We start from the raw sequence: 20703 nt of genomic DNA on the forward strand, positions 1-20703 counted from the left end.
CCGGAGATTTGAAACGGGGGCAGTGTGGATAACAAAGAACATCTGAGCAGAGTCATACCGGTAAACAGCAGAGCGAGAAAGCAAGGACCATGATGTAGCGACCAGCGTGAGGAGGAAGCAAGAACACGCTGCGAGAAAACACGCATCGTCACCGGTAGAATGAGCACATCACGAGAGAAGCAAAGTTCCAGAAAAAGCAAGAAAGAAACAAGGCAATGGTAAAGAATCTGGTTCTTTTGATTACTGCGCTTTTCGCTTTGGTGCGTCGGCTGACTGACTAACTACCTACCTACGCTATACTGCACAACAGTTTTTTTATTACCAATCCTTCCATCTTCATCTACAAGTATTGAGGAAAACAAGCCCAGGAACAACTGGGAGGTAGATCAAGGTTTAAGTATAGCTAGTAGCCATCTTAACCAGTATCTGTACCAGTTAGGAGCTAGCCGTGCTGATCTTAGAAGAATGCGTAAGTAACCTTCCTTATATGGACAAGCTCTGTACCTACCTTGTACCTGATAAGAACAGGGCAGGGAAGATCTTCTGGAGCTTAATTCTTGCGCTGGTGGATCTGCTCTGTGGCGCACGAGTTTTCGATAGGTGAGCCACTGGCGTTCTGCCACCATCAAATCAGTAATCAAGGTTAGTTAAGTTACGCTACACTACAGAAAGAAAGGGAAAGAAAAGCCGATGAAGTAGATGGATTGAAAAAGAGAGAGTGGAGAGAGTCTCCAACACCAATCTAACAGAAAGAGAGAAGCTAATAGAAAACACAACTTTACTGGTAGAATTTAATTATTAGAAAGAGACATAGTTTAAAATGAAAAGAGTAAAGAGAAGTGAATAGCAAAGAATTGAATTCTCTAATTACTGCAATCTTACTATGTTACGTGGGCTACCTAAATAACTAACCAACTAAATGACTTACTGCACTGCATTCTACTACACTGCATTCTACTGCACTCCACCTCTGCCTTCACCTCCGCCTGCAAGCAATCAAGTCGAGTTGAGCTGGACTAGAAAAAGAAAGAGAGAGAGAGAAGCCAATCAAAAGTCGGAAAAAGAGAGGGGAGAGGGAGTATCCAATGCCGATCCAATGGGAATGGAGATGCCAATAGAAAATAATACATATGGATATTTCTCGGGGGGTAAACATGAACGATTCATTCGCAAAGGAAAGAAAGAAGTGGCAATAAGATCAAGGTGGAAAGAGCTGGGCAGTGAACAAGGAAAATCGCGTCTGATCCAATGTATGTTATTCATGATGCTTTTTCTTCTTCTTCGGTAACCAAATTTGTAAGCAAGCAAGCAGCCAAGAAACAAAATGCCGGTAAATAGAATTGGGGGCGCGGGCCCAATGTAGCTGTAGGCTGTAGTATACTGATTCTCTACCCTCGTAGCATCATTCTTCGTAGGCGTCGTACGTCGTAAAGTCCATCCTGTGCTGTGGGTGCCGTGTGTGCTGGCCGTAAACGTCATCATCTTTCGTAGTGGGTTGTGTCGCAGGTTGTGTCGTTTACGAGTGTATTGCTAATGAGCGGTAGGTGCGTTACGTTGTCGTGGCGTGGATCGTGGTGCGTTGTGTAGTAGGGTATTCACTGGCCCACGAGGATCTCAACGTTGGATTGCGAAGAGAGCTCGTCACTGCCGCGGCCCTGGTGGCCGTTCTGGCGGGGGCGGCTGAAGCCTTGTCCTCGCTCTGGCAGCGGTCCGCGAGGCTGCCTCGATGGACGGTCGTCGTAGTTGGAGCTGAAGGCACGGTGACCACCGATGGGGCCGGGATTCTCCCAAGAAGTCATCTGGCGCAGCGAACGGGGGCTGCTGCCGCTCTGCCCAAAGGTGCCTCCCAGTGTCATGCGCTCCAGCTGCCTCTCGAGCAGGCCGTCATCTCGTTGTGGCATGGAGCCTGCTGTGGGTGTGCCGTTGGGGTTGGTGTTGCTGCCGCTGAAGCCAAGACCCTCCAGAGAGATGCCACCAGGACGTCCCACCGGGTGGCTTGCGGTCGAGGGCGCTGGCGAGGGCGTGTACGAGCGGAGGTCGGCGTACGACTTGGCGCCTCGAAGGTTGGGCACTGCGTTCAGACCGCCTGGGGAATCCGGGAAACCGAGCAGACTCGAGGCCTGTCTACCGAAAGCACTGTAGAAACCCTCGGATGCACGAACGTCGCTGAAGTCCGTGGTCGCAGCACGGTTGAGGCCACGGCGCCCTGGCTGCTCGGTGGGATGGCTGGTGGGCATCTGCGGCATGGGCGGGCTGAGGCCCTGGTTGTTGTGTACTTTGAAGATGTGGACCTGGCGGGTGTCGCCGGAGCCCTTGGACACGTGAGCCAAGTCGAGCTGATGGGCCAGGGTGTGGATGATGCGGCGCTGAGGGGGTGCCAAGGACGAGGGGAAGGTCATGCTGTCGCGCTCAGGTGACTCCTTGAACAGGAGCAGCTGAGAGTAGAACTGCAGGATCTGCGGGTCGTTCAGGTCGACGTCGACAGGGGCACTGGCGACGCGTTCGGACGCGCCGTTGTGGGCCATGCCCATCTTCTGCTGGCGCATAGCAGAAACAGGGGACGGAGAGGCGGCAGGGATGTGGGAGTGCGATGCAAGCGAGCCAAAGGAGGCCTGCGAGTGCAGCTGTCCTCCGAGCGGGCGGTGCTGCTCCTCGAGTTGGCCGCGGCGCTCACGCTTCTCACGCTCGATACGCTCACGCTCAGCGAGGGGGAGCATCTTCTTGTACTCGACGCGCAGCTTCCGGCCGTTGAGCTCGAAGTGGTTCATCGACTCGATGACGGTAGCCGTCTCCTCGGCGGTGGTGAAGTTTGCAAAAGCGAGACCCCTGAAGACGCCGTTGTCGAAGTGGTAGTTGAAGGCATAGGGCAGGGGCAGACGCAGGTCCGTCATCAGCTGGACCAGCTGCTCCTTCTTGACGGCGAAGGGGATGTTTTTGATGACGATGGCGGTGGGGATGAGCTCCTCGTCGACGTCGTGGCCGTAGCCGGTGTTGAGCATGGCGCTCGCGTTGCCGTTGCCCAGGCCGGGGAGGGCGAAGCTGGGCAGGCCCTGGGGTTGTTGTTGTTGCTGTTGCTGCTGCTGTTGTTGTTGTTGTTGTTGTTGTTGTTGTTGTTGCGGCGGCTCCATCCATCCCTGGCAGTGTCAGCGCGGTGTCAATGATGATAAGGAGGGTGGTGGGATCTTACGGCAGGCAGGGCGCTGCGTCCGCCTCCGCGCGTCTGCGACTTCATGCGTTGGCCAGCAGCTCCGCCGAGCGACCCCAGGCTGTTCTGGGCAAAGGCATTCGTGTTCCAGCCCTGGTGTGGGGCCATATCGTAGGCATAGGCGGAGGCGGCGTGGACGGTGTTGTTCAGGCGGTCGTTGTAGGGGCGTTGCTGGTCGTAGGGGCGCTGGTGGTCGTCGTGCTGGGGGTACAGGCTGCTCTGGCCGAGCTGTTGCTGGTAGGCGTCGAACTGGCGCGAGGGCATTCTGTTGAGGGTGCCCGGCTGGTTGCGGTGCGAGCCGGGCGACCGCGACGACTGCTGGTCGTAGGTCGAGTACATGATGGGGTTGTCGTGGACAGGGCGATGTCTGCGGTGATGAAAATAATCAGGGCTCAAGGGACCATGGGTGCCAAGAGGCGCGAGTCGTAGCGGACAGGGTCCGCAGATGAGGGCGCGAGGGGTGCACGGCGGGCGGAGCGTCTGGCACGCAGGGCCGCTGCGTCGAGGGCTGGAATAGGGGAAGACAGCTCACGGAGCGCGGGCAGGCGGGTTGACGGTGAACGTGGGCGTGGGCGTGGGCGTGGGCGTGGTCGTGGTCGTGGGTGGACCGTGGACGTGCTTGGGTGCTGTGCTGCGTGCTTTGGCGTGGAGCCGGGTTGCGGAGCCCAGCTCGTCTTCTCCTGGCGACAGCTGCGAAGGCTGCTAATGAGCCGGCTCTCGGGTGGGTCACACTGCACAGGCGCCGGGCTAAGCTAAGCAGATGTCAGCGAGCTCAGTGGCCGCCAAACACACGCGTCGAGTCAACGGCGCAAGGGGCTGCGTGAGGGGGCAGGCTGTCAGACGCGCAGAGCGGCAGAGGGCAGGACAGGAGGGCGGGCGTTTGCGTGTGCTGCGAATTTCTGTTCGCTCGAGCCCACTAACGGCGGGGAGGCGGCTGCGATGCCTGCGACGCCTGCAGGAAAAAGCGCGAGACGTTTGTTTGGGCCGGCACCGCAGGCTCAACACTCAGCACCCAGCACCCACACCCAGCACCCGCACCCAGCACCCACACCCTGGCAGCACACAGCACCACGGGCGCACACGTTTGACTGTGACTGCCTTTGACTGCCTCCAACCCAACGTTTCAGTCAGAGAGGCGGCGGCGGCGGCAGCAGCAGCAGCAGCGAGAGACGTGTACTTGCATCCATCATTGGCTCTCACCACACGCATACCTCTCGCTGCCGTGTGGTCCTTTCGCTGCCGTGTGGTGTGCAGCTGGACGCTGGACGCTGGATGCTGGACGCTGGACGCTGGATGCTGGACGCTGGACGCTGGATGCTGGACGCTGGACGCTTTTCGTGCAAGCATCATGTGTCCAACGCCTAACAACGCGTGCAATCAACAGCCCTGTTCTGTTCTGTTCTGTTCTGTTCTGTTCTGTTCTGTTCTGTTCTGTTCTGTTCTGTTCTGTTCTGTTCTGTTCTGTTCTGTTCTGCCTGCCTGCCTCCTGCCTGCCTGCCTGCCTGCCTGCAAAAGCATCCCTGCTGCCTGTCGAGCACCTCCAACCTGCAGCGCTGACCAGGTTCGCGCTTCACATCGCACCCTGCCCGCACAGCATGGCTCACAGCGTGTTTCGACTCCATGCCAGCACCGGCCCGATTCCTTCTGCTGGCTTCTGGAAGTCAACGGGCCGCCCATGGCTCGCGCCGTCACCTGTAGCTCGCTCACCAACCTGCCCAAGCCCCTATCGTTGTCGATGCTGCTTTTGTCCTTGCCGCACACCGGCACCTCTCTTCTCACTTTCGCCTTCGTGCGTCTGCTGGTCGGCGACAAACTCCCCCTTCCCACCACCGTCTGTCTTGACGCCACCGCCAAACGGTAAGGGTGTGCTGCGAACCTTGGGACGGTGCACGAGGCCCATTGCACGGCCTCTGGCGCCCGGGTGGTGGCATCAGCTGCCCTTGCCACCGAGCAATGTCCAGGTCACATCTCGTCTCTCCGTGCTCTCCGTGCTCTCCGTGCAGCTCAGGAGCAAGGCAAGATTGGCCGTTAGATGCGAGGCTGCCAGAACTTTCTGACTCTCGAGGCAACGACTGCGCACTGCAGATGCATGCATCGTCATCATCATCATCATCATCACGTTGGGCTCACGGCTCGCTCCACCTGCACGTCGACACGAAAGGAGTCACGCTGAGCCGAGATTCTGGTCGCACAGCGTGCTGCACTGCATTTGATTCGATGAGCTAGTGTCAAGAGACTGCCCCGAGCGATCACCACCGCTTCCCGCTTTTCTGTTCTTTCCGACTGGCTGTATGCATCCAAGAGGCACTGCTACCATCGCTTGGCTGCATTGCATACAGGTCACGTTATCTGTTGCGAGCAGCACAGCCTCGTTGCACCTGTCACTGTAGCCGGCCGCTGTCGCTGTCGTGAGAGCTTGCATCGACGTTGCACAACCCTGTGTATCTGTGACCAGAGTTCAGTTCAAACATGGCTTATCCTTGCCCTCACGCCTCTGCTATGGAATCGGCGGGAATCTCATCGTGGCGTGTCAAGTGCGGCGGTGCTCTGATGATATCCAGAAGTCGTGTCTGCCAACGCTCACTCGTCGAAATCCAAGATTCGTGACCACTCCCTCTCACCCACTTTGCGAAATTCTGCACCAGCGGTGAACTGCCCGGCGCCCTCCCAAGCTTGCATGGTCGCTTGGTCGTACGGCCCGTTGACGTCTCCTTCTGGCGCATGGAGCCAGTGGAACTCCCACTGCACCTCCCCCGCGTGTGGGTTCTTCCAGTCTTCACCTGTGTCGCGCTTGTACAGCCGCATGATCATCTCGCGCTCGAGCTCGTAGATGTCCTCCATGCCTCGGTCCTCTAGACGGCTGGCGCACTCTGTGATGGAGTCGATGGCCTCCTTTGCCTTGGCCGCCGCGGCTGCCTGAGCTGGGTCTTCGTCCACTTCCATCTCTTGGCCCTTCTTCTTCTTGCTGTACCTCGGCTTCTGCTTCTTGGGCGCTGCTTTGCCGTAGCGCACCAGTGCCTCCATCGGTGTCTCGCCAACGTCCAGCCGCGCAATCAGGTTCGACAAGACATCGCTCGTGATGATGGAGTCCTCCGCTCGTTCACGCGCTTTCTGTTCAGCGTCCCGCATGTCCTGCGCTTCCTTGGCCCGCTTCATGTCCTTCTTCGATATGCCTTCTAGCCACGAATCCTGACCAGCTTCTGGGTCGTAGGCTTTACGCACAAAGTTGCCAGCCTCGTCGAAGCGACCGTCTTCTTGTTCCGCGCTCATGTTGAAGGCGTCGAGCTTGGGCGCATGTTTCTTCTTCCCGCCAGCACCGATCTCTTCATCCACGTCCGAGTCGATGCGGTCGCGATCCTCGTCGTCGCCGCTCTCACTGCTGCTCTCCACATCGGCCGTGTCTTTGTTTTTGCCCGTGAAGTCTACCGCAACATGGCCACCAGCTTTGCTCTCAGCCTCTTGTCCTTCGATCTCGTCCATGTCCAAGAACCGCAGCTGCTTCTTCTTGGTCTCATCTCGCCGTGTATCCTCGTCCTCCTCGTTGTTTTTATCGTCTTCTGCAAACATGTCGTCGTCATCCTCTTCCGGCGGTGCTACTTTCTTGTTCCTGGCTTCTGCGCGGGAATCGAAGTTTTCGGTGGAGCTGTCTGAATCGTAGCCGTCAATGTTGACTGCATTGCGCTTGATACCGGCCCCCTTTCCAATCACGTCTGCTTCGAGCGCAGGATCCTCCTCCTCGTCTGCATCTTGCACAAGCGTGGAGGGGTTCCGTGGATCAAAACGAGGCTTCTTTGCTGACGGTTCGCCAGCATCCAGGTGGTGTGTGCGTGTGAAGTGGTCGCCGTCGCGCTTTGGACGCACAGGATTAAATTTGCCGCTGGAACTTGCCATGGTGCAGGATGTGTGTGCCAAAAGACTCAAGATTGGAGTCGTGAATGCGAGGAGCCTGGTGACGTCTGAGAGCTTCAGCACGGGCTTTCACGCGCCTGCGCGACCGGTTTGAACAGTCAGCCGTTCCATCTTCACCTGCAGTTCGTCATTGTCCATCTATCACTTTCGATAATCTGCCACCAGACTCCTCTATAACGCACAGGCTCTCCACCACCAAAGCAACTCCCAACACTCTCTATTGAAGCTGTTTCTTGCCTAGTTGGGTGCGACTTCCTACTCCATGGCAAGTCCTACCCCACCACTCCCAGCTACCTCCACTAACACACCCAGTTCAACCCCAACTTCTACGGCGAAGACGACCCCATGGCTGCGTACCAGGCGCTGCGTCGTGGCGGTCCTAGGCGCTTTGACGAGTATTTCCGCTGCTATCCTATTGCCATGCTGCCTGGCCCGGACCGCGCGGATGCGAACCACGGCGGCAAAGTGTTTCTACCACCCAGCGCTCTCGACAAGCTCACACGACTACACATTACATACCCTATGCTCTTCGAGCTAATCAACGGTGCGCAAGACGGAAAGAAGACACATGCCGGTGTGCTGGAGTTCATTGCGGAGGAAGGCAAGATCTACCTGCCGTACTGGGTACGTTGTCAATACAGCAATGACCAAACGGTGTACTGACGGCCCACCACAGATAATGCAGACACTCCTGCTTGAACCTGGCGATCTACTACAAGTCAAGTCCACTGACATCCCCCTCGGAACCTTCATCAAGCTGCAGCCGCAAGATTCGTCCTTTCTCGAGATCTCAGACCCCAAAGCGGTCCTTGAGAACGCCTTCCGGAACTTCGCATGTCTGACCAAGGGCGACATATTCACGTTCGGCTACAACGACAGTGTGTACAGTGTTGCCGTACTCGAAGCTAAACCAGAACACCCTAGCCAGGCGGTATGCACCATAGAAACGGACTTGTCTGTCGACTTCGCACCGCCCGTGGGCTACAAGGAGCCTGAGAGGACGAGTGGGACCAGCACGCCGCGAAGTGTTATGGCTGGCAAGGGTGGAACACTGCACTCTCAGGGCACCATGGCACAGGCCATCAACTACGCCGCGATTGCGCCCTCAGCATCAACTGCCGCTGCCGGCGCGAAGGCTGTATCCTCCAACTTCCTCACTGGTGGTCACAAGCTGTCCAAGAAGGGTAGCAAGGCACCGACACCACAAGCTTCCACACCCATTGCCGGACAGTCCACGAACCCACCACCAACAGTACGACGCACAAACGGCCCGCAGCCGCTGCGACTGGCCCCCGGCAAGCTCTTCTTCGGCTACGAGATTAAGCCCGTCAAGAACAAGGAAGGAGCAGACGAGGGCGAGCAGAAGCAGTCGAAGCACTTCGATGGCGCGGGAAACACGCTGCGGAAGAAGAAGGGCGACAAATAGGATGGCTGGACGGACGGTAGATGAGACACGATGCATTGCAAGGCGCTAGCGTGGGAGCCAACTCGAGAGGCATACGGCGTTTCTGGGATACCTTACGATCTGCTTCAATTCACACTTCACTTCTACAATAAATCCTGAGACGAGATGCTTCTGCTGGCTGACTTTGACACAGTACGATATCCGACTGCCTAGACCCTCAAAGACCAGCAAGACACTGCGCCAACGCAACGTCATCTGCACGCATATCTGGCGATGACACCAAGTATCGTATCAAAAGTCCAAAGCTGACCCCTAGAAGACCCTCAGGCTCTCAACGGTGAAAGCTCAGCAGCGCACAACCACACCCTAGACCTCATCAGGCTCCGACTTGACATAATCAACCTTCTCTTCCTCATCCTTAGCATCACTCTCCTCAGGCGTTTGGGACTTGACCTCCTTCTTCTTGCGCACCATACGCGGCTTCTTACTCGGCGTCTCGATCTCGCCATCCTCATCAGAAGCGCGCTTCGACGGCGTAGACTTGCCCTTCTTAGCCGAAGCAGTCGTGCCGCCAGGCAGTTCCCATCCGAGCTCCTCGTACACCTTCTTCTGCTTCGCGCGCAGCACGCCGATACGGTTGCGGATCGCGCCGCCGGTGGCGCCTGCTGGGGTTAGTATGCGTGAGACAAGGGCTGCAGGGAGGGGGAGCTGAGGTACCGGGGAATGCTTGGGCGACTTCTTCGAACTCGGAGGTTTGGATGTGGCGGCCTAGAATGATGAGGAGGAGCTTGTTCTCGTTGGCACCCTCCCAGATGAATTTCTGAGGTGTGTTAGTGCGTTGGTTGGAGCGTGTGTGGGGGTGCTTACGCCTTCGCCGCCTTCGCCGCTGGCTGTCTTATTTGGAGGCATGTTTGGTAGCGTTAGTGCGATTGGAAAATGTGATATCTTGGCGTGAAGCTGAGAGATGCAAAGTGTGGAGCTTGAGCTTGGAGTGTGGAAGGTGAGAGACAGAGGGATATGTCGAGAGCCCAACCTTTATACACCTGGCCACTATCTCTGATCGGAGCAAGGAAGTCAAAGTGAAGGTGAGAGTCCCGCGACTCTCGTTTTGCAGCGTGAATCGGTAGGCGACTCAGTACCTCACCTTCACCTCATCTGGCCCCTCATCATCACCGTGAACACGCCGCCGATCACGCATATCCATTTGACTTCACTCTTCCCGCCCTCGAGCTTCCTCAACCATCCACAGACTTTTCGTTTTCACAGTCTTTGCACACAGACACCCAAATCCTCACCACCATGCCTCCCAAGAAAACCCCCAGCGAAGCAGGCGAGACGGTGCGCCCTTCTGTTAGCATCCCACACCCTCCTCACCCCTCACTAACTTGCAACAGAAGTTCGGCTGGACAGCAGAGAATGACCGTCTAGTACCTCTCTCCTTTTCCCTCTCCCTCTCTCTCGATCTCACGAGTAGCTCACATGCCAACGCTCGCAGCTTCTGATTCTGACCATGGGCCGAACGCTCACTACGGACGACTACAGTAGACTCGTCGATGCTATACGTGAGTCTTGATTCTCAGTTCCCCATCTTCTGTCCATCCATCCATCCATCCATCCATCCATCCATCCATCCATCCCTCCATCCCTCCATCCATCGTCCTCCCTCCCCAGTTCTCCACTGCGTCTCAGCAAACAAAGACAACATCGCCTCGCCCCGCACCGCCTCGCACGGAGCTAACACGGAATCGCCAGCGGGCTCAAACTACAACGGCGTCCGCATCCGCGCGAGCAGGATGCGCATCGAGCAGCGCAGCAGGTTCGAGGCGCTGGGATGGCGCAACGTCGAGGGTGTTGTCAAGGGCGTGAAGATCAATGCTAAAGCTAACACCGTACTCGCTGCTGCTGGGATCGAGGGTTCCGAGCGCACTGCGAAGATGACTGCGGAGACTGCGGAGATTGCGGAGACTGCGAAGACGACGTCCACGAAGCGCAAGACCAATTCTGAGACCGACGGCGACGACAACGACAGCAAGTGCGATGTCGAGACGCGGGGCGAAGCCAAGAAGGCCAGGGTGAAGAAGGGAGGGGAGCGCAGTGGGGCTGCAGAGGTGGCGAAGCAGGAGGAGGGCGAAGAAGATGAGGATGGAGGTGGTGAGATCAAGATTGAAGTCTAGGAAGGGGGTTCTTTTTCCTACTGGCATGGGTGACGTTGAGATGCATGTCACTCCGTGAACCTACGAGGTCGAGGGTGGAGTGATTGGAGTGCTATGCGGGACCGGCGTACATGAGAAGGAGATCGCTGATCTGATCTACACGAGCGAGGTGAGATTCCAGAAGCGGAACAAAATTTGTGAATTCAGTCTTCATTTCGAGTCGTAAGTGGTGTGGTCTACTCCTGCTCGCCCAAAAACAGATCCAGAACCCTGATCATCCTCTCCTTTCTAATCGCCTTGTCCTTTTCTTTCATCCGCTTGTCCTCGTTGGACCGGAAGATGGCGTCCGCGAAGACTACACAGTAGTTTCGCACGACCAGCTGCCTGACCGCTTCGCCAGCGACCTTGCTCAGCGTCCGCCTGTGCACTTTGGCCTGCGGGCTGCTGGGCATCTCGATGCTCTTGCGCGGGGCGTCAGGCGCCGGTGCACTTGCGGTCGAGATCTGCGCGACGAGATTCTGCAGGAAGGAGAGCAAGAGGAGGAAGGTTGCGTTGTGGGGAGGTTGAGATGCCATGATTTCCAGCACGGCCATCTTCTGGTCGTCGCGCTCGAGCTGTTGTTTACTCTTCTCCTGCGAGACAATGCTGGTCTCGAGGTGTTTCCAAAGATCCTTTGTGACGACGCCGTCTTCGAGACTGGAGAGGAACGTCATCAGGACGGCAGCTAGGAGCTCGACTCTTTGCGGCGCTGGGGTTGCCGGGTCGAATGCGGGCGCGAAGGGTGAGTCGGTGTCTAGCGCATCGTAGAGGTCTGCAAGCTCGTTTTCGTGCTGCTCCTCCCAGGCCGCGCCGTTCGCGCTCGTCTTGACAAATGGCCAACCCGCGTTATCCATCCACGGCGCCCTCTCATCTTCAGATGACTTGGTCATATCCCACTCTGCGAGCGCGCGCTCAGTCAGGTCTTCTATCGCCTCCGTCAGCCTGAATATTTCTCGCGGCACCGACCATTTTACCGTTTCGCTTGCGCTCGGCATCTGGTGCTGCAGTCTCCTGATTCCACCTTCAGGTATCTTGATCAGCTTGTCCACGGTGCGTGCCAGGGCTGACGGCTGCCAGTGTCCGCGCAGGGGAAGAAAGTGGTCGCGTCCGTTCTCGACACGCAGAACGAGGACTTCGTCAAGAGACTCGGATTCATTATTGAGATTCCGTACAGAGCTAACGTCTTTGAGCTTGAGTTTTAGTTCGGCGTTGATGACTTCGGCCGGCGCGAGCGTGTAGCGCTGCTGGATGTCGTCTGGGCCAGACTTGGAGCGCGCATCAGACTCCTTGTCGAAAGTGACGCTCAGCCAGGAGGGGAAGGGGCCTGCGTCCTGATCTTCTTCGATGGGACGGTCTGCGAAGCCGAAAGTGGCAGGCACGCGGCCTGTGTTTGCAATGGTAATGTTCCGACGTTTCGACTTGGCAAACTTGACATCGCCAAAGTCGACGCCATCGAAGCTGCTGTCTGTCGCGTTCTTGTCGTTTGATGGTGATGACGAGCCAGTCGCGCGATCAACAACGACAGCTATCGAGGGCCGGCCTTCGTTCTCCTGGCGGTCTAGCTCGCGAGCCACTTCGCTGTGGATAGCAGCCTTGAGGTCCGGTACCACAGCATCGAACTTCAACGAGAAGACGGCATCCAACGGCTTGTGGTCGGACGACAGCACTCGCATGTGGTTTGTGTAGTATTCGAGCAGAATCTCATCTTGAAACCCGTCCTTGGTCATGACTTGCTCAGGTTCTGGGTCTTCAGTGTTGTCTTCGTACTCGTCGTAATCACCATTGTCGCCGTCTGTGTCAGGGTCGTAGTCAAACAGCACGTCGGCAGTGCCGGGCATGTCCATTCCTAACTTCTTCATCTCTTCATCTCTCCTGCGAGTATCTGCATCCTCTTTGACTTTCTGATCGTACCGCTGCTTCCCGGTGCGAGTTCGGTAAAGGATTCGATCACACCAGCTGGGACAGCGGTGCTTCTCGCTGCTATCGAAGACGCCTACTTTGCCAACGTCGTACTTGTAGGTGGGCAGGAACCTGATTGGGCCTTCTTCCCATCCATCGTGGAAAGCCTTCCCTAATTTCATCTGCTGGTGCAACTCGTCATGAGGTAGCAGGCACGAGATGGTTGTCTGCAAAGAGGCTGGGTCTAGCTCAGGCGGTAGAGGAACGGAATCGTTTGCACCGTCCGAGGACTGCCTGGTGATGTCGCCTGAGTCGTCCGAGGTAGAGGGGCGCTCTCCCTCCCTGTCCATATCTTTTGTGTGGACAGTGAGTAAGCGGCGCACGTCGTCGCCTGGCATGCCTTCTATGCGGAAGTTCAAGTCGCCGAACCAGAAAGCAAACTCTTCGTCTCCAAGACCCTCGCCCTGATTCTGTGAAGAGCCGAGCGAATCGACTATTGGGGCAAAGCGCGTCCTCTGGGTGACCTGTGCAACGTCCCAGATCCTGCGTTCCAAAGCTGCCTTGTCGGCTCCAGCGCCCAGGTGTGAGTTGATGAAGACGAGGCGGGTAGTCTCGCCCAGGACGATTCGTGCCGTCACAGCGCCTTTGTTCGCCATGTAACCCATGAGTCCGGTGCCAACGCTCGTCGTACTGATGTTCTTGATCTGGGGGAAGAGGGCTGGTGAGGCATAGATGACCAGCCACAGCCCAAGCAGCTGCTGCTCTGCCACGAGCTGATAACCCTCAGGGAGAGCTGCCTCGAGGGAAGCCTTATACTTGTTGGCCATGGTGGGATCGGTGTATGGCTTCAGCGCCTCGGCTGCAGAAGTGATGTCCACTATCTCTTGCAGGCCGAGTACGTATAGATCGACGTCGTCGTCGCCCGGCACCGAGCCCCAATCGCCGTAGGGAACGGTGGGCGCATGCTTGTCGAAGCGTGCTTCCTGGTCTGCCACTGTCTCCTTGTGCTTCTCCTCCTTGCGACTTGGCTCAGCGACTCCAAGGTCAGCCAGGGCCTTGTCTACGCCCTTGCCCCTGACGAACCACGCAGCGACATCCTGCTCGGTCCCTTTCTTGGAAGCAACGTTCCAGGAGCCGACCTTGATGCGGACATTGCGGGAACGGGTGTACTCGGCTCTGCGGTCGTACAAGATCTGCTGGAGGGAGACTTGCTGGGTGGTGAGCGAGGCCTGACTGGCAGAGCGCAGATCAGGGAATGCGCCTGGAACCAGGGCCTCGAGGCGGTCGGCGGTGTTGATGGACGAGCGCGCAGTGTGGGTCGAGCGCACTGAACCGGTCCTCGACGACATGGCGGGACGGGGCAGTCGCAGCAAGAGTGTCGGGCGGGATCTGCACAGGGAGGGTTGTCAAGCGTGTCAGCTCATGGTGGTGGAGGTGTTGACGGCGCGAAGCGTGCTGTCGTCTAAGCGGCCCACACAGCCACTCCCCACCAAGGGATGACGGAGCGACGTGAAGGGCATGCAGGGTCGATGACGCCCAGCGTGGCTGCCGTTGGCCGTGCAGCGCGCCTAAGCTCTCTGGCTGCAAGCTTCCAGAACGCGGCCTCGAACGTGAACACCAATACAAAACACCAACACAACACCAACACCACATCAACACAACACCAACATCAGTACAATTACACCAACACCAACACGACGCTAACGTTCGGCCACGCCACCAACACTCTGATACCCCCCACGCCCACGACCGTTTCCCCGCCATCGCCGTCGCCATGGCGCCTCACAAGTCCAAGGCCCGCGCGCACCACCCGCAGCCGCCGCCCCAGCCCTCCGACTACGAGACAGACGCGCCGCCGCCCGCCGTCGACGTGCCCCTCCCCTCGCCGCGGTCCAACGAAGAGCTCAACTTCTCCGTCCTCCGCCGCATCTACCCCGAGCTGGTCGCCATAGAGCACGTCACGCCCTACGCCGCCCTCTACACGTTCAGCCTCGAGACCCAGCAATGGGAGAAGCTCGGCGTCGAAGGTACCCTCTTCCTCTGCAGGCTCACACCATCACCCCTTGGCGCCGACCGCTGCAGCGTTGCCATCCTCAACCGCCGCGGCCTGGACAACTTCTACCTGGAGCTCACCAGCGAAGAGGAAATGGAGTTCACCGACCCCTATGTCATCCTCCAGGGCGGCGACCAGGTCTACGGCATCTGGGTCTTCGCAGACCCGCCGCCCGCCTCCACTGCCAACTGCCGCATCGAAACCGCCGACAAGATCATGAAAGCCGCAGAGAAGGCGCGGCTGAGCCGGGAGGGCAAGGAGCTGGAAGGCAAGAACGGCGTGCATCAGGCATCAGAGCACGTCGAGTCGGCAACGTCTGCCCCCATGGGACGCCAGCTCTCCCTCCGCGAGCTTTTTGGCCAGCAACGCCAGCAAGACGCTTCTTTCAGTGTTCACGACCACCACAGCCAGCACATGCCAACCAACTACCCACAACAGCCAGCATACACGCCCACACCCAACCCTGGAATGTCACAACAGGACGTGCTTGGCCAGCTGTTCTTCAATGCAAAGCAGAACTACAACGGCCTGGGCTGAGGGGCAACCAGGACGCTTTGGAGGCTCTTCAGCTACTCAGCTCCGCGAAACGGGAACGGATCAGAGCGCCCCACTTGTTGAACTCATCCATGCGTCTGGTCACATCACAAGGAACAACTGTCATATGCCTACCTGGTCCGTTTCCTCCATTCAAGGCGAAAGGACATACCAAGCGAATCACCACAGCTCTTCGTTGGAGAGGATGATTTGACGATACGCAATCTGCTACAGATATCTTTCTTTCTCTTGGGGGGTGATACAAGCATGCAACACGCACTGCAGCAAGCTTGCTATGTGCTAAAAGGTAGCTGTCTAGTTATTTTGTCGCTCGCCTACCGTACGGAGACATTATACACAGCCTAAGTTGCCATCGTCTCCCCTGGATGCGGTCGTATCTGCCTCTTCGATTAGCATCGTACTTGGTGGCACGTCTTCTACAGGTCCAAGTTGTGGCTCGGACACGGTATGCAAGGCATGGCCTACTGTAGCTGCAATACGTCCATGCACGAATGCACCCATACCACAACTTATCCCAGGTTTTTCACTTCAGCACAGCGAGCTCTTTCTGTCTCACTAAACATTCCAAACCGTTGCGCAACCGTCTGGTTCGATAGGAAGAATTTCCTCTTCACACATGTAGAGCTCACGGCGCTCAGGTACAAGCCGCCGGTGACGGCACTCCCGCAGATCCCTGTCGACTTCGCCGCGGGGTACCTTCGACCAGCCAAAAAATCTCAACACCGCAAATCGGAGCTTCATCGCCCAGTGACGATACAACACACAAAATGGTTGACCAACTCCGTGTCCTTCTAGTAGGAAACGGCGGCCGCGAGCACGCAATCTCGTGGAAGCTCCTCCAATCCCCACGAATTGAGCACATCTACGTCTGCCCTGGCAACGGCGGCACAGCAACCATCGACTCCAAGGTCACAAACGTCACAACGGTCAAGGAGACCGATTTCCCCGCCCTCGTCGCGTTCGCCAAAGAGAAGAACGTCAACTTCCTCATCCCCGGTCCCGAGGCTCCCCTTGTCGCCGGCATCGTAGACCACTTCGCGCAATATGCTCCCAGCATCAAGGCTTTCGGGCCCAGCGAGGCCGCAGCCACAATGGAAGGCAGCAAGACCTTCAGCAAAGACTTCATGAAGCGCCACCGCATCCCCACCGCCGCATACGAAAACTTCTCCTCGTTCGACGCTGCGACAGCGTACCTGGACTCGATCTCGCACAACGTCGTCATCAAAGCCTCCGGGCTGGCGGCAGGAAAGGGTGTCATCATTCCCCAGACCAAGCAAGAAGCACACGATGCGCTCAAAGACATCATGCTCACCAAGGAGTTCGGCACCGCAGGCGACGAAGTCGTGATCGAGGAGTTCCTCACCGGCGACGAGCTCTCCATCCTCACCTTCAGCGATGGACACACGATCAAGTCGCTCCCGCCCGCACAAGACCACAAACGCATCTTCGACAACGATCAAGGCCCCAACACCGGCGGCATGGGTACCTACGCACCGACGCGCATTGCACCCCCCGAGCTGCTTGCGCAGATCGACAGGGACGTCCTGCAGCCTACCATCGACGGTATGAGGAACGAGGGCTTCACATTCAGGGGCGTGCTATTCACAGGGCTGATGATGACACCAAACGGTGCCAAGGTGCTGGAATACAACGTCCGCTTCGGCGACCCTGAGACGCAATCCTTGCTCTGCCTGATGGAGGGCGACCTGGCCGAAGTCATGGTTGCATGCGCCGAGGGCCGACTCTCCGAAGTCGATGTCAAGGTCTCGTCCAAATCCGCCGCCACCGTCGTCGTAGCCGCCGGCGGATACCCGGGCTCGTACGCAAAGGGCACGCCCATGCAGCTCGATGCTGTGCCCGCCGACACGGTGCTGTTCCACGCCGGCACCACCGTGACCGACGGCCAGCTGCGCACCTCTGGCGGCCGCGTCATTGCGTCGACGGCTACAGCGCCCACGCTCGAGGAGGCGGTCGCGAAGGCGTACAAGGGCGTCGAGTGCATACATTTCGAGGGCATGCAGTTCCGCAAGGACATTGCCGGGCGCGCGTTGAAGAAGTAGACGGATGCAGAGAGTGTGACCCGGATGGCGTTTTGGAAAAGAGAAGAGAGAATGACAGAGATGAGATGAGAGAAGCGGTAGATACCAAAGACACATAGTTAGCCAACCGAGACAGACAGCCAGACAGACCGTGACGCACAGAATGAAATGAAGATGAAACGAGAAACTGCCTGCTTTGCAAATCGCTTTTCTTATGTACTATCATGACTTCGTAAAGTTAAAGTACAAGGTGGAAAAGCTGCCTTCACCTTTTAGAAACCGCTCCTGGCTCTCCAATCCCGGAAGCTCAGGCTCCAAGTTGCGCCTACGCTATGCTTTCCAATCCAATCCAATCCAACGACTTGCGCGCTGTTGGAGTTGACTCCTATCCTTCCTTGGCGACCCAGTCCTTACGCTCATCGTGTCCGCCGCGTACATGTATGTCTGCATGTGTGTGTGTGTGTGTGTCCGTGTGTATATGTACGTCGGCTCTACTTCCTCCGCCTCTTGGGGCTGCGGCGGCGCGTCTCGTCCTCGACTTCCTCGACCGTGGCGGCGGGCGATGTGCCGGACGAGCTGACGCTCTCGCGCGCGTCGTTTGCGTCGCCGACGTGCAGGGTGCCGTCGTCGTGGGTGCCAAAGTCAAAGGTGTCGGTGAAGTTGCCGCCGCCGCTCATGCCGGGATTGGTGTCCGGCAGGTCGTAGTTGAAGTCGGGCAGTACGCTGTTGGGGTCGGTGGCGTTGCCGTTGGGTGGGAGGGAGGTGCTGTTCGGGAAGTAGTCGTTGTCCTGCACGAAGGAGTCGAGGTCGAGATCGTATTGGCTTGGGTCGCCGAGCTGGTTGCCGAAGTAGTTCGTGTTGTTCTCTGTGAGACCGGGAATCTGTCCGCTTGGGCTCAACGGTTGCAGTCGCTCCTGCAAGCTCTGCACTCTGCTGTTCTGCTGGTCGCTCATCTTCTGCAGAAGCTCGAGTTGTTGCTGCGTCTCCTGGAATCTGCTCAAATCGTTCAAGAGGTTGTTCATCTCGGGTGGATTCGGGTTTGTCAGCGCGTTGTTTGTGTTTGATGCTGCTGTGTTGTTCGCCATGAGGCTGAGGACATCGTTGCGCTGTTGGGCTGTAAGAGGCACGGCGCCGTCGGCGGTTTGGTAATTTGAGAAGGCGGCGGGGAAGTCGAACTGTGGTGCCTGGCTGGAGGAGTGACCGGCGTTGGTGTTTGCATCTTGGATGGCAGAGAGCATTTCTTCGGCCTCGGGAAGGGGTCCCATGGTCTGCGGTGACTGCGACTCCACTTTAGGGAGAGGGATAGAAGAGGACCCGTCACGCGCCTGCGGAGTAGACGTGGAGGACTGAGGCTTCGTGTGCGAAGGACTTCTGAAGACTGCTTGTTGACTGTTCTGTCTTGTGATGGGGCTAGGCATCGGCCTTGTCGTAGGACTCATTGTGGTTGCGCGGCCACCAGGTGGCGCCAGATAGTCCTTCCCAGGTGCTGGAGCCGGCAAGAGCGCCAGAGGCTGTTTCTTTCGTTGGAACGATGGCGATCTGTTCATTTCTGGCGCCTGGTAATCACCGACGTCTACAACATTCCCATGAGTCTGCTGGCGCGCCCCAGAGAACATGTCTGCAAGATTGATACCCCCTGTATTGCCTTCCAGGCCGCGCTTGTAGAACGTAGCCAGGAATGTGAGGATTGCATTGATCGAGTTCTCGTGGCGGTCGTGTAGCGCTTGGAAGGACGTTGCTCGGGAATACAGCTCGTCGTTCTGACGCTTGATTTGGCCCAAAACATTCGAGATGAGCTTTTGTTGTTGCTGTAACTCTCGAACCTCGACTCGCAAGCTGTTGTACTCTGAACGCGGGATCATGGCCATATCGTCGCTCCTCCTGACAGGAGTCAACTCCTCGATGTAGCCACCACCACCAGTGTCCTGCACGTATTTGCGCTCTTCATCGCTATCACCCTTGGCCTCGTCGTCCCGCTTCCGCTTAGGACCGGTCATAGGATTCTTGGGCTTCTGAATCAACCACAACAGCTCCGGCCGCCCGCGCTTAAAGTACTTGTTGTAGTATTCGCTGGGCGCTTTTGCCTTGGTCTCGCTCGCCTTCATGGAGTTGTCTGATAGCCCAACTTTCTTGTGGAAGCCATACATGTTCAGCTGTCGAACGAAGGAGGCATAGTTGTTGTGTTTGAAGAGTTCTGGGATGAGCGTTCGCGCAAATTCGTCTTCGTCCAGTACGATGAATGAGTTGCCGTCATCTGACCACCGGATGAGGTTCTCGTTCTTGTTGTTGTCAAGAAAGCTGCAAATACGTTAGCACTTGTATTGGATCTGACTGGCAAACAAAACTCGTTCGATCAGCGGAATAGAAAGTGATTGCTGCAGACCTACCTGCTCAGTTTTTGCACAAACGGCGGAATCTGCTTCCTTTTCGCTTGCGCATCCTTCTTCGCAACTGCGGCCTTCTGGTCCAACTCCTCATCGTCATCAGCTATGTTGTCCCACTGCTGAGTTGGGCTCGGGTAGCCATCCCACTGCCCCCGCCGCGGTGCAGGTGCAAGCTGCTGGTTGGGATTTCGCCTGACCAGCTGTCCAGAGCTCATATCTGGCGCGTCATGCATTCCGTCCAGCGAAACTACCCGGTTGTGCCCACTGCTAATCGTATTTGTATTGTAGTTGTCGAACAGCGCTGGATCGTTGAAAGCGCCCATGTCAGCACTCATTGTGGGATCGTTCCAGTTCATGTATTGATCGGTCGGTATGCTGGCGTCTTGCGGGTATGTCTGCATTGGGGCTTGTGGTTCTGAGCCCGGAGCGCGCCGCTTGCGTGTCGACATGTGCGCTGCGTATTCACAGGACGGCGTTCGAAAGGTGGCTTGAACGCTTTACCACACCACGTGAGTCAGACCTCGTGAAGTAGTGAAGCCTGGTGATCCGCACTTTCTCCAAGTCGTTCCAACCTTGGCTGTTGCTCTCTCAGTCGCGGGTCTTCGTGGTTTCCAGATGCGTAAGCGGAAGCCAGCTGAGCGCCGAGTTTTATTGTAGTTCTGGATGCCGCGGGCTGGTCGTGATTATGTATGTACGCGTTCCTTCCAGCTTGTTGTCTCGTCGCGGTGTCGTAAAACTGCGGAAGTAATTGGCCCCAAACAGGCAATACGCTCGACAAAGAACACGAACAAGAGCCTCAAAGAGCGCGACTATGCGACGGTCTCGGAGCGGTTGCTCTAGCAAGCCGTGGTGAAGCGAGGAAGCGCAGCGGGCCGTGTGCGCAATGTCGAGGGAACGAATTGACGGCTCTTAAAGCAAATTTCCAGATCCGTGCCGGTCAACGTGACATGTCGCGAGACTGGTGAGGGCGTGTATGTGGCATCTACAGGCAGGCAGCCAGCAATCGTACGGAAGGGCACAACGGCGTTACGGATGAATTCACTGATACCGCGAAAGATGCGA

At 57.3% G+C, this 20703-nt stretch overlaps 9 protein-coding genes across 10 annotated transcripts, besides 17 other annotated features; 4 read left to right on the top strand and 5 right to left on the bottom strand.

Moving 5' to 3' along the window:
• The first annotated feature begins 895 nt into the window (after positions 1 to 895).
• Positions 896 to 929: a tandem repeat.
• Positions 927 to 968: a tandem repeat.
• A 627-nt stretch (positions 969 to 1595) lies between these two features.
• EKO05_0003141 (Peptidyl-prolyl cis-trans isomerase pin4) lies at positions 1596 to 3544 on the bottom strand (the record flags this gene model as incomplete). The annotated part of the gene is made up of 2 exons (XM_038937877.1): positions 1596 to 3134; positions 3188 to 3544. 2 exons carry the CDS (start codon positions 3542 to 3544, stop codon positions 1596 to 1598), a joined length of 1896 nt encoding a protein of 631 aa, XP_038801700.1.
• Positions 2668 to 2703: a tandem repeat.
• Positions 3056 to 3116: a tandem repeat.
• Positions 3545 to 3766: 222 nt separating the features above from the next.
• Positions 3767 to 3808: a tandem repeat.
• Positions 3809 to 4211: 403 nt separating this feature from the next.
• Positions 4212 to 4258: a tandem repeat.
• Positions 4259 to 4336: 78 nt separating this feature from the next.
• Positions 4337 to 4370: a tandem repeat.
• An 88-nt stretch (positions 4371 to 4458) lies between these two features.
• Positions 4459 to 4538: a tandem repeat.
• Positions 4539 to 4591: 53 nt separating this feature from the next.
• Positions 4592 to 4679: a tandem repeat.
• Positions 4680 to 4735: a tandem repeat.
• A 558-nt stretch (positions 4736 to 5293) lies between these two features.
• Positions 5294 to 5323: a tandem repeat.
• A 462-nt stretch (positions 5324 to 5785) lies between these two features.
• Positions 5786 to 7096, bottom strand: EKO05_0003142 (uncharacterized protein; the record flags this gene model as incomplete). The annotated part of the gene is made up of 1 exon (XM_038945219.1): positions 5786 to 7096. The coding sequence occupies one exon, from the start codon at positions 7094 to 7096 to the stop codon at positions 5786 to 5788; it is 1311 nt and encodes a 436-aa protein (XP_038801701.1).
• Positions 7097 to 7459: 363 nt separating this feature from the next.
• On the top strand, positions 7460 to 8540 carry EKO05_0003143 (ubiquitin fusion degradation protein; the record flags this gene model as incomplete). Its single annotated transcript, XM_038937909.1, has 2 exons — positions 7460 to 7738; positions 7791 to 8540. The coding sequence occupies 2 exons, from the start codon at positions 7460 to 7462 to the stop codon at positions 8538 to 8540; spliced, it is 1029 nt and encodes a 342-aa protein (XP_038801702.1).
• A 345-nt stretch (positions 8541 to 8885) lies between these two features.
• EKO05_0003144 (uncharacterized protein) lies at positions 8886 to 9428 on the bottom strand (the record flags this gene model as incomplete). Its single annotated transcript, XM_038937989.1, has 3 exons — positions 8886 to 9181; positions 9237 to 9339; positions 9387 to 9428. 3 exons carry the CDS (start codon positions 9426 to 9428, stop codon positions 8886 to 8888), a joined length of 441 nt encoding a protein of 146 aa, XP_038801703.1.
• A 390-nt stretch (positions 9429 to 9818) lies between these two features.
• EKO05_0003145 (uncharacterized protein) lies at positions 9819 to 10693 on the top strand (the record flags this gene model as incomplete). The annotated part of the gene is made up of 4 exons (XM_059636100.1): positions 9819 to 9857; positions 9914 to 9946; positions 10015 to 10081; positions 10272 to 10693. 4 exons carry the CDS (start codon positions 9819 to 9821, stop codon positions 10691 to 10693), a joined length of 561 nt encoding a protein of 186 aa, XP_059492083.1.
• Positions 9951 to 9985: a tandem repeat.
• Positions 10114 to 10175: a tandem repeat.
• Positions 10456 to 10494: a tandem repeat.
• A 215-nt stretch (positions 10694 to 10908) lies between the features above and the next one.
• On the bottom strand, positions 10909 to 13959 carry EKO05_0003146 (Phosphoinositide 5-phosphatase; the record flags this gene model as incomplete). 2 transcript variants are annotated; one of them, XM_059636101.1, is made up of 2 exons in its annotated part: positions 10909 to 11636; positions 11686 to 13959. In XM_059636101.1, 2 exons carry the CDS (start codon positions 13957 to 13959, stop codon positions 11628 to 11630), a joined length of 2283 nt encoding a protein of 760 aa, XP_059492084.1. The 2 variants fall into 2 exon arrangements, with proteins under 2 accessions (XP_059492084.1, XP_038801705.1); XM_038945220.1 differs by having other exon boundaries at positions 10909 to 13959.
• A 264-nt stretch (positions 13960 to 14223) lies between these two features.
• Positions 14224 to 14306: a tandem repeat.
• A 78-nt stretch (positions 14307 to 14384) lies between these two features.
• EKO05_0003147 (uncharacterized protein) lies at positions 14385 to 15200 on the top strand (the record flags this gene model as incomplete). Its single annotated transcript, XM_038945221.1, has 1 exon — positions 14385 to 15200. One exon carries the CDS (start codon positions 14385 to 14387, stop codon positions 15198 to 15200), a length of 816 nt encoding a protein of 271 aa, XP_038801706.1.
• Positions 15201 to 15985: 785 nt separating this feature from the next.
• EKO05_0003148 (uncharacterized protein) lies at positions 15986 to 17278 on the top strand (the record flags this gene model as incomplete). Its single annotated transcript, XM_038945222.1, has 1 exon — positions 15986 to 17278. The coding sequence occupies one exon, from the start codon at positions 15986 to 15988 to the stop codon at positions 17276 to 17278; it is 1293 nt and encodes a 430-aa protein (XP_038801707.1).
• Positions 17279 to 17318: 40 nt separating this feature from the next.
• Positions 17319 to 17349: a tandem repeat.
• A 345-nt stretch (positions 17350 to 17694) lies between these two features.
• Positions 17695 to 17739: a tandem repeat.
• Positions 17740 to 17748: 9 nt separating this feature from the next.
• Positions 17749 to 20090, bottom strand: EKO05_0003149 (Heat shock transcription factor; the record flags this gene model as incomplete). Its single annotated transcript, XM_038937731.1, has 2 exons — positions 17749 to 19555; positions 19645 to 20090. 2 exons carry the CDS (start codon positions 20088 to 20090, stop codon positions 17749 to 17751), a joined length of 2253 nt encoding a protein of 750 aa, XP_038801708.1.
• Positions 20091 to 20703: the final 613 nt, after the last annotated feature.

The sequence above is a fragment of the Ascochyta rabiei genome, chromosome 4 (genome assembly GCF_004011695.2).
Source record: "Ascochyta rabiei chromosome 4, complete sequence".
NCBI lineage: Eukaryota > Fungi > Ascomycota > Dothideomycetes > Pleosporales > Didymellaceae > Ascochyta > Ascochyta rabiei.